The 14,346-nt window shown below is 60.2% G+C and overlaps 2 protein-coding genes across 2 annotated transcripts; one reads left to right on the plus strand and one right to left on the minus strand.

The window, feature by feature from the left end:
* On the minus strand, positions 1–4,231 carry LOC310914720 (cytochrome P450 1A5-like). Its single transcript, XM_083871076.1, has 7 exons — positions 4,057–4,231; positions 2,584–3,459; positions 1,746–1,872; positions 1,124–1,213; positions 913–1,036; positions 644–730; positions 1–502 (listed from the first exon to the last, which is right to left on the minus strand). The coding sequence occupies exons 2-7, from the start codon at positions 3,436–3,438 to the stop codon at positions 196–198; spliced, it is 1,590 nt and encodes a 529-aa protein (XP_083727202.1). The 5' UTR covers positions 3,439–3,459; positions 4,057–4,231; the 3' UTR covers positions 1–195.
* A 3,695-nt stretch (positions 4,232–7,926) lies between these two features.
* LOC310914706 (cytochrome P450 1A4-like) lies at positions 7,927–14,066 on the plus strand. Its single transcript, XM_083871062.1, has 7 exons — positions 7,927–7,947; positions 9,094–9,969; positions 10,152–10,278; positions 10,539–10,628; positions 10,716–10,839; positions 11,303–11,389; positions 12,893–14,066. Exons 2-7 carry the CDS (start codon positions 9,115–9,117, stop codon positions 13,194–13,196), a joined length of 1,587 nt encoding a protein of 528 aa, XP_083727188.1. The 5' UTR covers positions 7,927–7,947; positions 9,094–9,114; the 3' UTR covers positions 13,197–14,066.
* Positions 14,067–14,346: the final 280 nt, after the last annotated feature.

The raw sequence follows: 14,346 nt of genomic DNA on the forward strand, positions 1-14,346 counted from the left end.
TGTGGTGGAATAGCCAATATTTAATGGAATATCCAACACTAGAAACACCAGGAAATGAAAAGGGGCAACAGTTGCTACAAAACGAAGGAGATAAAACAAGAGTCCCAGCAGTTTCAGTTTATTCCATCACCCCACAAAGTTGTTGCAGACCCAGCTCTGCTGCAAGGACACCCTGGAGAAGTCTGCTCCCACCGCTCAGCTCCTGCCTGTCATGGGGAAGCGCTGCCTGACCTGGAAGTGCTCACACCTCTTGTGCTTCAGGGACAGTCCATAAAGAGGGGTCATGTTCACCCTGCTGCCCTTGCAGACACTGAACTCCAGCTGCTGGAGTAGAGTGGCCAGGAAGAGGAACACCTGCCACCTGGCGATGTTCTCCCCAATGCACCTCCTCTTCCCCAGCCCAAACAGCAGCACCTTCTCCCCGTCATCTTTGTTCACTTTGGTCCCGTCAGCGCTGAGGAAACGCTCGGGGCTGAAGGTCTCTGGGTTCTTCCAAAGCTTCCTGGAAGGGAGAACATCAGGTGTTGAGATGGTTTCTCCTGGTCATGGGTGTCAGGGGGACACTAGAAGGTGGGAACTGTCAGGAAGAACATCCCTGATGGTTTGCCACCACAGGAAGGTTTGTGCCTCACAAGATACTTACTCATCATGGTTCACTTGCCACTGGTTGACGAACACGCAGCGATCCTTTGGGATGTAGTAGCCATTCAGCACCGTGTCCTTGGTTGTGCTGGGGAGAGAAAAGATGGAGAGCTGGGCAAGTCCAAAGGTTCCTCTGCATCCTCAGGGGCCTGTCAGGCTGATCCTGCAGGGTGTGACCCAAAGGGGTGGTTTTGAGGGGGCAGTTGTGCCCTCACAGGGTGCCTCAAGGCCACCTCGTCCCTGGAGCAGCTCTGCCAGCCCAGCCTGTACCTGTGTGGGATGGTGAAGGGCAGGAAGGAGGAATGCCTGAACATCTCCAGGATAAAGGCCTCCGTGTAGGGCAGCATGCCCCGGTCCGACAGCCGTGGCCGCCTCTCCCGCCCGATGGTCTGGTCTGAGGGAGGTGGACAGTGGGAGGAAGGTCAGGAGCAGGGCTGAGCAGAGAGGTTTGGCCCCAGAGGAATGTGAGTCATGGACTCACCGAGCTCTTCCTGGATCTTCCTCTGGATGTTTGGGTATGTCACAAGGTACATGAGGCTCCAGGAGAGGGCTGTGGTTACGGTGTCGAAGCCTGGGCAAAGAGGATGGATGGGGTGTGGGTAAGCTCAGCACAGCTCCCACCCTGGCCTGCGGGCTGACCATCACACGGGTGACACCCCAGCCTGGGGTGGCTGAGGAGGCTGGGGACACACTGGACATGCAGCAAGGCTTGGGGCTTTATTCTGCCATAATAAATTTTGCTAAAATATCCTGCTCTCTCAACCTGTCCTGCTCCTGAGTTGTGTCAGGTTTGTACAGCTTCTCCAGATTTGGGGGAATTTCCAGAGAAAGATGAATCAGCCCACAGACATCTCCCTCAGCCAGGAAAAGCCACTCTGGTTCGTGAGGCTTGGCTGAGCTATAACCCATGCCCTTCACTTTTCCAGAGCTGATGTCCCAGACTGGCCTCTCGAGGTACCCCCGTAATGTCCAGCGAGCAGGAGAGCCAGTTCGTAGACCCAAACTGGCTGGTGTTGGATAAGAAGGAGGTGTTGGTCAGATAGGAGGAGCTGAAGAAAATCTGAGAGCATCTGCCACAGCTGAGGAAAAGTGGGAGGGGATACCTGCTCCAAAGAGGTCATTCACGAGGTTGACAATCTTCTCCTTGGGGATCTGCATGGCCGTGTTTGTTCCCAGCTTTTTGTCCAGGCACTGCTCGATGAGAGAGTCGGTGATGTCCCGGATGTTGTTCTGAGAGGAAGAGGAGGCAAGGTCAGGGGGCAGGGCTGGCAGAGGGGTGGGTGCTCCTGAGCAGCCCCAGTCAGTGCTGTGGGAGCCCAGGGTCACACAAGCTCTGGGGAGCATCATTCCTCAGTGCCCTATGGAAACAAGGAGAGGGTTCTCCAAGGAACCCGGGCACAGAGCAGGTGTCCAACCACCAGACTGGCCACACCACACAGGGAATGGAGGAGATGCTGAGACACCCATGAAGCTGAGTCTGGGGAGATTCGGGTGAGACATTGGGAAAAGGTTCTTCCCCCAGAGGGTGGTGGGGCTGTCTGTCTAACTGCTGGCTTGTAAAAGGCAGTGATGTAAGATGTGATCATTTAAATGCTGAATTGAAAGTAAATTAAAACTTGGCTAAATGTTTTCCAGCACTAGACCAGGCTCCCCAGGAAATGGGCACAGCCCTGAGGTTGCCAGAGCTCCAGGGGAGTTTGGACAATGCTCCGAGGCACAGGGGTGGTTGTGTGGGACACCCACATTTGGTGGGGTGTCTGTACAGGACTGGGAGCTGGACTGGATAATCTACATGTGAGCCAACTCAGGATATTCCACGATTCTATGATGTTCTCTGAGAAGAAGGTCTGGGGAAAGACAACGGCCATCGCTGCTTGACTGCCAGAACAAAAACACCTCACTGATAGGAGGAGAGCAGAGGAGGGTCCTGCAAGCTCTTACCTTGTCATAGGTGTCGTAGTGCTCCTTGACCCTCTTCTGCAGGAAGCTGAGGAAGTACCTGTTGAACTCTAAAAACAACTTCATGCTGCGGCTGGGGAGGTAGCGGAGCACGGGGATGAAGTCGGCGGGGTTGCCGGCAGCAGTGACATTAATGAAGTCCTCGGTGGAATTCACCAGGCGGAGCAGCTCCTGGTCCTCGTGCTCGTAGCGCTTGCCAAAGCACATGGCACAGATGACGTTGGCCACCGACACCACCAGGTACCGGTAGGGCTCGAACCTCTTCTCCTCCTCCATCACCTGCAGGAATTTGGTGACCAGGTACTCGGCCTCCTTGGAGACGTGCTCCTCCAGCAGGCAGCTGCTCGACGACGTGGGGCTGGGGGCGATGGAGAAGCTCTTCAGGGCGCTCTGGGCCAGCTTCCTGCGAGCCCTCCACACCTCCCCGGAGTCGGGGCTGAACGTCAGGCTCTGACCGTCCGTGACAAAGCGGAAGCTGTAGAGGTCGGGGCGGCCCATGAAGTCCTCTCCTTGCTTGACCAGGGCTTGCCGGATGGTGTCCAGCCCGCTGAGCACCAGCACGGGCCGGCTGCCGATGCGCACCTCCATCACGTCCCCGTAGCGCCGGCTCAGCCGCGTCAGCACCAGGTGCGGGTCCTTGCGCAGCTCCAGCACGTTCCCCAGCACGGGATAACCCCGCGGGCCCGGCGGCCTCCGCAGCCCCTCGGGCACGGGCTGCTGCTGCTGCAGCCACTGCAGCACCGCGAACACCAGGCAGAACACGGCGGCCACCAGCAGCACCTCGGTGGCCGACACCGCGCCGGGGCTCCCCACCAGCGACATCGCAGCCTTCAGCATCGCCGCCGGCACGGAGCGGCCCTGGAGGAGCCAAGCGCGGGCAGGGAAGAGCCGCGGTCAGCGAGGGGCTCAGCGCTGGGGCTGCTCCCGACGCCGCGACACGGAGCGACAGCCCCGAAGCGGCTCCGGGGACGGAGCTGCCCCCGCAGCGCTGGGGGTTTCCAGCGGCACAACTGCAGACCTGGGAGGGCTCCAAACACACCCACCCGTCCCTTACGGGGGACCTCAACTGCCTGAGCCTTCAGTGACACCCCTTCCCCCACAGAAAACCCAAACCCCCGCTGGCCCAGCCATGGCTCCTGCCCAGAGAAGACAGTCTTGTAAAACGAGGCATGGAAAGCTGCAGCTGAGCAAATCCCAGGGAAGCAGGAGAAGAGGAACAGCAGCTCCTACATGAATGTGGTTCCAGGACTACCAAACCCATCAGGAGTTACAGCCAGGAGGATGGACCTGCTGGCCACAGGACTGAGGGATTTGGGGACCGGGGATGCCACAGGGCAGCTCTGTGAGAACACGCAGAGTGAGCAGGAACACCCAAATATGACCTTCCTATATCTATTTATGACCTGGTCCTATGTCTATGTTCAACCCCACCTAAACACACAGGCTGTCTCCTACCTGCAGGTCCTTGGGCTGGGTTTAACTGCTCAGGGCTCCCAGCAGAGATTGGCAGTGGGAGCAGGAGAGAATCCTCCTCTGTGTCTTCAACCTTCTCCTGTCACCTCGTTCTCCTCTGCCTGGTCCTTCTCCTGCCACCTGGAAGGCCACGGCTCTCTAAGCTCACTGCACCGCGGGGTATTTATCCCCCGAGGGACTGGACACAGCAAAAGCCCTTGGGAATAGCTACCCATTAACAAACTGGGCCGAGCCCGGCTGGAGCCTGCCCAAGAAACTAGGGAAGAGCCTTTCTCCCCTCCAACAGGCTCTGGGGCATGGATGGTGTCTCCTCCTCCTGGCCATGGCCCTGCTCAGGGCCCTGCCCTGCTGTGTGCAGGCAGAAGGGGGTCCCTAGGACAGGGAGGGAGAAGGGGGTCTCTAAGCCCTGACTTGCAGGGGATGTAGGACATGTTGTCAACATCGCTTGCCTATGGAATGTGGGTACCAGCAGTTTCCAAAAAAAATTTTTGGGGCTCGCCAGGCTGTTCCCAGCAGCCAGAGAGGGTTATCACCTCCAGGGGCATTCTGGAGGTGCTGGGAGCTGCAGGCTGTGAGCGAGGGGACACGTTTGTGACAAGGCATCCGCAGCCGTCCCCATCCATCCATCCCTGGGGAATCACCCGGCAGGTCCGCTGTCCCGGGAGCGGTGGCGGCGGGATCATCCGGGCCAGGGGCAGAGCCAGGCTCAGGTTAACGATTGGCCAGGTTTGCGTGAGAAGGCGGCTGGCTCGTTTCCCCCGGCTCCTCTGGGGCAAACAGGCAGCGGGGAGCGGGAGGAGTGGCGGGGCAGAGGGGAGGAGGTGAGCCCGGCAGATAGGAGAGGTGAAGGGGCAGCACGGGGCAAGGCTGGAGCACCCGCCAAAACACTGGCTGACACACGACAGGGAAATGCTCGAGCCAGCGGGACTGCTTCTCCAGGCGGGGCGGAATTCAGGGGAATTTGGGAAGTGCAGTTGGGATGAGCAGGAGCTTGAGTGTTTGGCCCGAAAGTTCCTTCAATCTTTGAAAATTCCGGTGGGAATTTGGCCCAGGTAAAAGTTGAGCTAATATTTAATAAAGCCTTTCAACATCTGGTTTAATCGGGCTCGTTAATAGCGATGACGCCGTTCATTAATGTTTGGCAAGAACAGTTACAAAACGCCGGCTGCTAATATTCCTGCTGATAATTCCCAGGAACGCCGCAGCCCTCCCAGCCCCGGCAAGACCCTTGGGAACGCTTTTGGGGGACAGGCTGCAGGAGCAGGGCTTTTCCGGCGGGCTGGATCCTCCCAACCCTGTGGATCGACCCGGACCCATCGCATGGGGTCGGGTTGGTACTAGGGGGGGCTGAGTGACCTGAAACAAGCGTTTCGGACCTTGTGCTGACGCTGAGCCCCCCAACTCCTCATCCATCACTTCTCAGAGCTCTGGAGAAGCTGAGGAGAGGTCCCTTCTTCCACTCCTTCCCGGTGTCTGCCAAGCCCTGCGAGGGCAGGGTGCCTCCTGACGAGAACAGCGTTAAGAGCGGCTGCCTTGCGTGCCAGGCAGCCTCACACCCCAAAAACACCCTCCAAACACCCTCACCCCCGGCCGCCGCCCCTCGCTGAGCCCGCGGGGCCCGGAGCTGCCTGGGGACAGCCCGAGGGACGCTGCTCCTGCTGGGTGTCACTGTCCCCTCCGCGGGTCACCATCCCGTGCGTGCAGGGCCGGGCGGGAGCGGGAGGGTGACGGTGCCCGCAGGCACGCGGGGCACGGCATGAGTGCCACCAGCACGTGCCCGCACACGAGGGACACGGAGCCCGCGGGACACGCAGGGGGTTTGTACCCCCGAGCCTCCCGCACACGGACGCGGCTCTGTGCGTGCAAGGCGCGCGTGTCCCCTGTCCGTGCGGGGACACACCCGCGCGGGTGTGCGGGGACACGGACACGCGCGGGACGGACGTGAGGACGCTGGGACAGACGCGCAGAGCGTTGTGCGAGGTGTTGTACGAGGTGCCTCGGTGCCAGAGACATCCCCGGCCGGGCTCTACGGGCACCCTGACAAGTGTCCCCTGACAAGTGTCCCCTGACAAGTGTCCCCAGCCGCGGGGCGCGTTTGTGACATTTGTGGCCAGCCCTGCGGTGCGGGACACGGCTCGGTGTCGCCTGGCACTAAGAGAGGACATTTCGGGTGGCACGGCTGGGACCTCCCCGCTTTGCGCTCCCCTCTCTCCCTCTCCTCGTGGCTGGAAAGGGCTGCGATGACCGTTTCCTATCGAGGGGACGCAAATGACAGGGGCACTGCTGTCCCCTCGCAGGTGATGCGGCATCCTGTGGCAGAGGGCACCTCTGCTGGCACCGACGATTGTCCCCAGAGCTGGGGACCCCCCACAAGGCCCCCAACTCCCAGCCAGCCGTGGGGGGGAGCTGATCCTGGGCTGCTCCGGCGCCGCTTTGACCCCGGGCCAGGCTCCTGGACGTGAGGCCACCGCCCTGGTCCTTTAAAAACCATTTCCCCTCCCACCCACCCATAGCGTGACTGCGAGTGACCGGGCGGCCCTCCCGGGTCTGGCCGGAGCCCTTTCGCACGCGATGTCCCTAATGCCACCTCTGGGACACCCCGGCGGGGCGGGCCCCCCTGGCTTATCTCCCACCTCGCGGCGGCTGGGCTGGGAACGAGGATGCGGGCGGAGGGGACAGATTCTGGGAGCGGGCCGGTCCCCCTTGTCCTCCCTGGAGGGCAGGACCTGGCCTGTCACCCCTCGGGGACCGGGGCTGGGGGCTGCAAACTCTGCCTGAGCCCCCCTTGGGACACCGAACATCCCCCCCGACGTGCCCCCTCTCCCTCTGGCTGCACCCTCTGCCCCGTGCCAGCCCCACCTCGCCCCTCGCTCGGGTCGCCCTGTCCCCAGGGGACAGAGGTGACAGAGGGCACGGCGGCTTCTCACGCGAACCTGGACAATCTTTAACCGGGCCGGGGCAGCCAGGGCCGTGACCCCCCCGGGGCTGCCCGGCCGCCCACGTCCCCACGGGGACCCTGTGGAGCTGTGGGGTGGTCCCGCGGCCAGAGGAGGGGGCGACAGGCGCGGAGCCGGTGGCGGCCGCTCTGCTCTGCCGGGCACACCGGCGGCGGGACGGGCACGGCCTCCGAGAGGTGCGCGATCGCTCCGGCCCCTCGGAGGGTGTTCCGCGCTCATCCCCCGCGTGTCCGCGGAGTCCCGCGGGGGCTGAATCCCCCGGTGCCCCCCTCCCGGCCCGCGCCGCGCTCCCCGGGGCGGTTTTCCCACGCTCCCGCTGTCCCCGCGGCTCCCGGCACCGCGGATGGCCCGGGCTGCGGGCACCGGGCCGGGGGGCGCGGGCGCGGCCGTACGGAACCCTCCGGGTCTGAGGGGGGGAGGGCGGCCGGGGGGGCCCGGGGGAGTCCTGGGGAGCAGCGGGGCGCGGGACCGGCGCCTTTAAGATCCTGCCCGTAGCGTGACTGGAGTGACCGGGGCGGTGCGGGTTTGCCCAAACATCCCGCCCTCTTCGCACGCGATGTCCGCCCCCGGGTTGGAACCCACGGGCGGCACCGACACCCACCCCCGCACCCCACGGCACGACCTGCCGGGACCCCTCTCCCTCCCTAGCCCTCCCCCCGCCCGCCCCGCGGCCTCCCCTCCGGGGATGCGCTGGGAGCGGGGGTCCCGCAGCCCCGGGGAAGGGGGGCCCGGGGCTGGGGGGGCCTGGGGGGGTCCGGGGAATTCTTGGGGAGTTGGGGGGGGCGGTCACGTGACGGGAGGCGGCCGGGCCAATCAGAGCGCGGGGCAGTGCATATAAAGCAGGAGCGGCGGGGAGCGGGCACCTGCCGCGGGACCGGCCCCTCCCACCGCTCCGCGCCGCTCCCCTCCCGCAGAGGTGAGTACCGGGGAGCCCGGGCCGCCACGGCCGGGGGACGCGGGGCGCTCCCAGCACCCCCTGGATGATGGACAGCCCTGCCGTGGGCTGTCCTCCCTTGCCGACCCCAGCAGCATCCTCCCCCACCTGTTGTAAGGTGGATTTTTGGGGGACCCTCGCGGGTCTTTCCGCTGCCGAGGCCTGGGAAAGGGGTCCCAAGTGGGCTTAATCCGCTGCGGTCCAAGGTCCCCGCAGCCCCCCAGAACGTCCCTCCGCGGGTGTCCTGTGGGGGGCTGCGGCACCCTGCCCAACCCAAGGGAAGGGGGGATTTGACAGCCAACCTCCTCCCAGCCCTGCTCGGGGTTTTCCGAAGGGTTTCGAGCTGTGAGGAGCTGAGGGTTGGACTCGATGGTAGGAGTCCCTTCCAACTTGAGGGGCTCTCTGATTCCGTGGTTTCTGACAGAGCTGGGAGCGGGGTGCGCCCATCCCGCTGGTCCCCGCTGCAGGCTGGGTTATTTTTCGTAGCCGTCAATCTTTGGGACGATTGCTGACACTGCTGTGTTGAGCTCGCTGGTGAGCGGTGACTCGAATCAGGATCAGCTCTCCTCTAGCCAAGTGCTCTGAGAGAGACTTTGAGGAGAAAAGAAAGTTCCCGTGGTTAGAAGAGCACATTTGATTCCCTGGCATGTAGAGAAAAAGTTGGGAGACCTATTCCTTCCCCTCCTGGCTAGCAAAAATCCCGCTTTTTAGTGCGAGGAGTTTCCTAAAGTGGGGCAACTGCGGGGCAGAAATAAAGCCCAGCTCTGCCCCTGTCCCGTCCTGCGCTGTCACTGCTGCAAGTGTCTCAGCCTAGAGACCAGCCCCGGTTCCTAACGCGTCTTTGGTTTATTCCTGAGGGGTCTGCACGCCGGTCTAAGGGTCTGCTGCGGGGAAAGGGGTCTCGCAAAGTGTCTCACGGGTCGGGGTCCCCCGTAAGGGACGGGTGGGTGTGTTTGGAGCCCTCCCAGGTCTGCAGTTGTGCCGCTGGAAACCCCCAGCGCTGCGGGGGCAGCTCCGTCCCCGGAGCCGCTTCGGGGCTGTCGCTCCGTGTCGCGGCGTCGGGAGCAGCCCCAGCGCTGAGCCCCTCGCTGACCGCGGCTCTTCCCTGCCCGCGCTTGGCTCCTCCAGGGCCGCTCCGTGCCGGCGGCGATGCTGAAGGCTGCGATGTCGCTGGTGGGGAGCCCCGGCGCGGTGTCGGCCACCGAGGTGCTGCTGGTGGCCGCCGTGTTCTGCCTGGTGTTCGCGGTGCTGCAGTGGCTGCAGCAGCAGCAGCCCGTGCCCGAGGGGCTGCGGAGGCCGCCGGGCCCGCGGGGTTATCCCGTGCTGGGGAACGTGCTGGAGCTGCGCAAGGACCCGCACCTGGTGCTGACGCGGCTGAGCCGGCGCTACGGGGACGTGATGGAGGTGCGCATCGGCAGCCGGCCCGTGCTGGTGCTCAGCGGGCTGGACACCATCCGGCAAGCCCTGGTCAAGCAAGGAGAGGACTTCATGGGCCGCCCCGACCTCTACAGCTTCCACTACATCTCCAACGGTCAGAGCCTGGCATTCAGCCCCGACTCCGGGGAGGTGTGGAGGGCTCGCAGGAAGCTGGCCCAGAGCGCCCTGAAGAGCTTCTCCATCGCCCCCAGCCCCACGTCGTCGAGCAGCTGCCTGCTGGAGGAGCACGTCTCCAAGGAGGCCGAGTACCTGGTCACCAAATTCCTGCAGGTGATGGAGAAGGAGAAGAAGTTTGATCTTAATCAGTACCTGGTGGTGTCGGTGGCCAACGTCATCTGTGCCATGTGCTTTGGCAAGCGCTACGAGCACGAGGACCAGGAGCTGCTCCGCCTGGTGAACATGGGCAACGAATTTGGGGAGGTGGCTGCGAGTGGCCACCCCGCCGACTTCATCCCCGTGCTCCGCTACCTCCCCAGCCGCACCATGGAGGTCTTCAAGGACGTCAACAGACGCTTCGATCTCTTTGTGCAGAAAATTGTGCAGGAGCATTACAGCAGCTTTGATAAGGTAAGGGCTGGGATGCTCTTGGATGTGGGGAGAGATGCCTGAAACTGTCCCCCTGTAAAGCTCCTTGGAGACCTTTGGGCTGTGGCTGTACCCCCACCGTCCACCCCGAGCCAACACTGTTTGGGGCAGGTTTCCCATCCCTGTGTGTCCGTGGTGTCCCTGAGCCACTGACTCTTCCCCAGGAGCACATCCGGGACGTCACGGACGCGCTGATCGCGCACTGCCAGGAGAAGAGTGTCAGGGAGGACAACCACGTCCAGCTCTCTGATGAGAAAATCATTCACATTGTCAATGACCTCTTTGGGGCAGGTGGGAATGTTTCTGATGGCACTGTTCCATCTTTGTGTTGAATCCCAAAGCTGGAGGCTGGGTGGGGGCATGGAGCTGGATGGGTGGACATGTTGGCCACGTTTGGGTGCGTGGAGCTGCTGCTGGGTGTCCTTTTGAGCAGTGACCAGAGATTTTTGGTGGCAGCTGAAGGGGGAACAAACATCCAGAGCAGTGGAATCTGAAACTACCACTCACCTGTCCTCTAGTGGTAACTAAATGCCTTTTCCACGCCCATCCAGGCTTTGACACCGTGGCAACTGCCCTGTCCTGGGGCTTCATGTACGCTGCCCTGTACCCCGAGGTCCAGAAGAAGATCCAAGAGGAGCTCGGTGAGTCCATGACCCACATTCCTCTGGGGCCAAACCTCTCTGCTCAGCCCTGCTCCTGACCCCTCTCCTGCTGTCCACCTCCCCCAGACCAGACCATCGGGCGGGAGAGGCGGCCACGGCTGTCGGACCGGGGCACACTGCCCTACACGGAGGCCTTTATCCTGGAGATGTTCAGGCATTCCTCCTTCCTGCCCTTCACCATCCCACACAGGTACAGGCTGGGCTGGAGTGGCTGAGGCCTCATTTGGGTTTTTTTTATTTTTTGGAGTGGTTTTCTGGGAGGTACCATTTTGGCAGGGAGCTGATCCCTGTGAGGGGGAAATATTCTGGCTTGTTGCCCTTCTGGGGTTGAATCCTTTGTTTTGAGGGTGGTTTCACCCCACAAACCTCTGGTGGCAGAACGCCCCTGGGTTTATATTTCTTCCCGCCTTGGGAGGAACCACATCACAACTCCTCTGGAACGAGCTGTGAAATGAAACTGGAATTTTTCTGCTGGAAGAAAAGCATAACTGAGGCTATTAAATCTCCCGAATACAATCTGGGGTATTTCCTAGCCAGTCCTACGGGCACAAATAGGGCTTTGAAAATGAAAGCCCTGCAGGACTCACCAGGCTTTGACTTGTCAGGAGCTGTGGGTCTCCTCTAACTTCCCTTTTCACCCATGTTTCCTTCAGCACAACAAAAGCCACGGTGCTGAATGGCTACTACATCCCCAAGGACACCTGTGTGTTCGTCAACCAGTGGCAAGTGAACCACGATGAGTGAGTATTCCAAACCCCCCTGCTCATCTGGGCTGTCATGGGTTCTCTTGGCATTCAGATCACACCAATCCTGGTGACAGAAAATGAGTGATTTGTGTACCAAAAGGCAGATTGGATCAAAAATGGTGTGGGTTTGATGTTAAGCCCTGCTTTGGCTCTCCTGGGCATGGTGCTGGCCCAGTTTGACTTGGCCCCTGGTTCAGCAGCTCCCAGCACCAGGGATTACCTAATTTGTGTGGAAGCTGAGGCTGTTGGATAATCAGGAGTCAGTCGATCCTGCTGCCAAGCAGACCCTGTGATCTGAGCTGACAGCTCGGGATGTGCTCAATGGGAATTGCTCAGTTCCCCTTTCTAAGGGAAAAAAATGTGGTGACGGGATTCAGTTAAGCTCAATGGGCTTGTGTTGTGATTGCTGGTTATCAGCTTTGGGAATGACAGGGGGGCTGGGAACCAGAGCCTTATCCTGCCCCTCCACTGCTTCCTAGCACAGACACTCCAACAGGGAGTAAGCCAAGGCTTGTTACAGGAGGGGTTCCCACATGGGATATTTTGGATCAAAGCTCAAGGTGTTTGTATCCAAATACCCCAAAAGGCTGGAAAACTGCTGATATTCCTCCTGCTCCTGCATGGGTATGGAATGGGAATGCTCCCCTTAGGGCAGAGAGGGTTCCACATATCCAAGCAGAAATTCCCAGCTGAGACAGTGTTAAATCCCGCCTGGCACCTCCCAGCAGCCTCTCTGGGACAGGCTGGGAAGCTCTGCTGAGAGGATTCAAAAAGGGAAAAACCCCATGTCCCCATTTTTCCTGTTTGAAGTGCTGCTGGCTGATCCCAGTGCTGAAGCTGCAGGTTCTCTGGCTGCTGAAATTAAATGGATGGAATTAAATCCATCTCCGGTGTCTTCCCAGGCAAACATAGCCCCAGCCTGGAACAGAGGTTCCAGTGGGCTGAGCTGATGGAGTCTGACATAGACTTGGTGTTTCAGATCAGGGGCAGAGCTTGCCAAGGGTGGATTTGGATGTTGGAGCGAGACAGCTGCAAAGCTTCTCCCTGCAAGGACAGGTTTTGGTCACTGACCTCATTGCAGGGTGTCAACACTGTCACAATGCCCAAGGGCTGGACTTCTCTGCTCTGGAGACACCTCAGAGGCTCTTCCAGGGCTTGAAGGGGCTCCAGGAGAGCTGGAGAGGACAAGGGATGGAAGGACAGGACACAGGGAATGGCTTCCCACTGCCAGAGGGCAGGAATGGATGGGTTATTGGGAAGGAATACTCCTCCCTGTGAAGGTAGTGAGGTTTCCCAGAGCAGCTGTGGCTGCCCCTGGATCCTTGGAAGTGTCCAAGGCCAGGCTGGACAGAACTTGGAGCAGCTTGGGAGGGTGGAAGGTGTCCCAGCCCCTGGCAGGGGGTGGCAATGGAAGAACTTTTAAGTCCCCAAAACACTGGACATTCTTTGGCCCTGTGACCAAACCACCCCCTCAGGAGTGTCCCCTCTCTGCCCCAGGACGCTTTGGAAGGATCCCTCAGCCTTCAGGCCTGAGCGGTTCCTGACCCCCGGGGGGGAGCTGAGCCGGACAGAGGGTGAGAAGGTTCTGGCCTTCGGGCTGGGCAAGCGGCGCTGCCTGGGCGAGACCATCGGCCGCTGGGAGATCTTCCTCTTCCTCACCACGCTGCTGCAGGAGCTGCACTTCAGCCTGAGGCCCGGGGAGCCCGTGGACATCACCCCCCAGTTCGGACTGACCATGAAGTACAAGAAGTGCGAGGCTTTCCAGATCCAGCAGCGGTTTCCTGGGAAAAGCTCTCTGTGAGCTGCTGGAGGGGGCAGCCCTGGGGATTGGACACTTGGCCTCTCGCTGTGCTGCTTCACTGGGGGCTGGTTCCTCTCCTTTGGGCTTTGTGGGGCTCTTCCCAGCCCCTGGAGCCAGCTCCATCACCCCTTCCCACATGGAGAGCCTCTTGGAGGGATCCAGCCTGTGGTGGGGAGGAGGATGCTTGAGGGTGGGATGTCCTCCACCTGCCACGGGCAGCTCCCTCCATCCAAATATGAGTAAAGCTGCAGGTTGCTCTCAGAGGAGCCTGCCCAGCCGTATCCCACGGGCTCTTTCCCAGCTCCTTGTGCCACTGGGAATGGGCAATTCCCGCTGCTGCAGGAAGGCTTTGGGGGCTCCAGCAGTGCCCACCTCGAGGGGATCCATCCTGGGTGCACCCTCACACCTGAATTCCTTGAATGTAAACTCATGGAGTGAATTCCTGAGTGATCCTGATGATTATTTTAAAAAATAAAATAAATCCACCAGCAGTGCCGCTCACAAACTGAGATTTTAAATCAATCCCTATTGTGGAGCCTCCTGAAAAATCTCAAAGGACTGGGAAAAAGGGACAGGGAACTGTAGGACACTCCTGGCTTTCAGACTAACCCTGCCATTGCTGCCTTTCTTAATGTGTTTTTTTTTTTCCTTTGTCAAGCAATAGATTTCTATATCCAGGTTAAGGAGCAAGGGTTTCAGGCTTGCAGGAGGTGCCTTGTGCTGCATTCAGCTTTAGCCAGTGGGAGGGTGAAGCCTCATGGCAAATGGAGCAGCAATTCCTGCCTGTTTGTGCCTGTTTGGAATGCACCCTTGTGCTGGGATGGAAACCGCACTGTATTTCTAACCCAATAAATACTTGTATGAACATTTCTTAAGTCTCTTCCTGATCTTATTCCACTGGGAAATTTTTTTTGAGGGGGAAAAACACCCTATGCCTCTCTGTCATCCTTAAAAATCTGAGTTGGTTTGTTGGATCAGGTTTTTTCTGGTGGGAAATGAGTGGGCTGTGACTCCAGTGGCATTGGGGCAAGATTTCATCCCAAAGAGAGCTGATTCTGGTTCTTCTCCTATGTAAAGTCTCAGCTAGGATAGGCAGAAAGGTGATGCCAAGCTCTGGATCAGTTCAGGGCTTCACTAAAAATTGGGAGCA

Source organism: Zosterops lateralis, assembly GCF_965231275.1.
Source record: "Zosterops lateralis genome assembly, chromosome: 13".
Classification (NCBI taxonomy): Eukaryota; Metazoa; Chordata; class Aves; order Passeriformes; family Zosteropidae; genus Zosterops; species Zosterops lateralis.

Excerpts from the sequence above, each read along its gene's own strand:
- LOC310914720 (XM_083871076.1), bottom strand. The coding sequence starts at position 3,438 with ATGCTGAAGGCTGCGATGTCGCTGGTGGGGAGCCCCGGCGCGGTGTCG. Across the intron at positions 1,214-1,745 it reads GAATGACCTCTTTGGAGCAG|GCTTCGACACCGTAACCACA; the intron begins GTATCCCCTCCC and ends CTCTTTGCCCAG. Across the intron at positions 1,037-1,123 it reads GAAGATCCAGGAAGAGCTCG|ACCAGACCATCGGGCGGGAG; the intron begins GTGAGTCCATGA and ends CACCTCCCTCAG.
- LOC310914706 (XM_083871062.1), top strand. The coding sequence starts at position 9,115 with ATGCTGAAGGCTGCGATGTCGCTGGTGGGGAGCCCCGGCGCGGTGTCG. Across the intron at positions 9,970-10,151 it reads ATTACAGCAGCTTTGATAAG|GAGCACATCCGGGACGTCAC; the intron begins GTAAGGGCTGGG and ends ACTCTTCCCCAG. Across the intron at positions 11,390-12,892 it reads TGGCAAGTGAACCACGATGA|GACGCTTTGGAAGGATCCCT; the intron begins GTGAGTATTCCA and ends TCTCTGCCCCAG.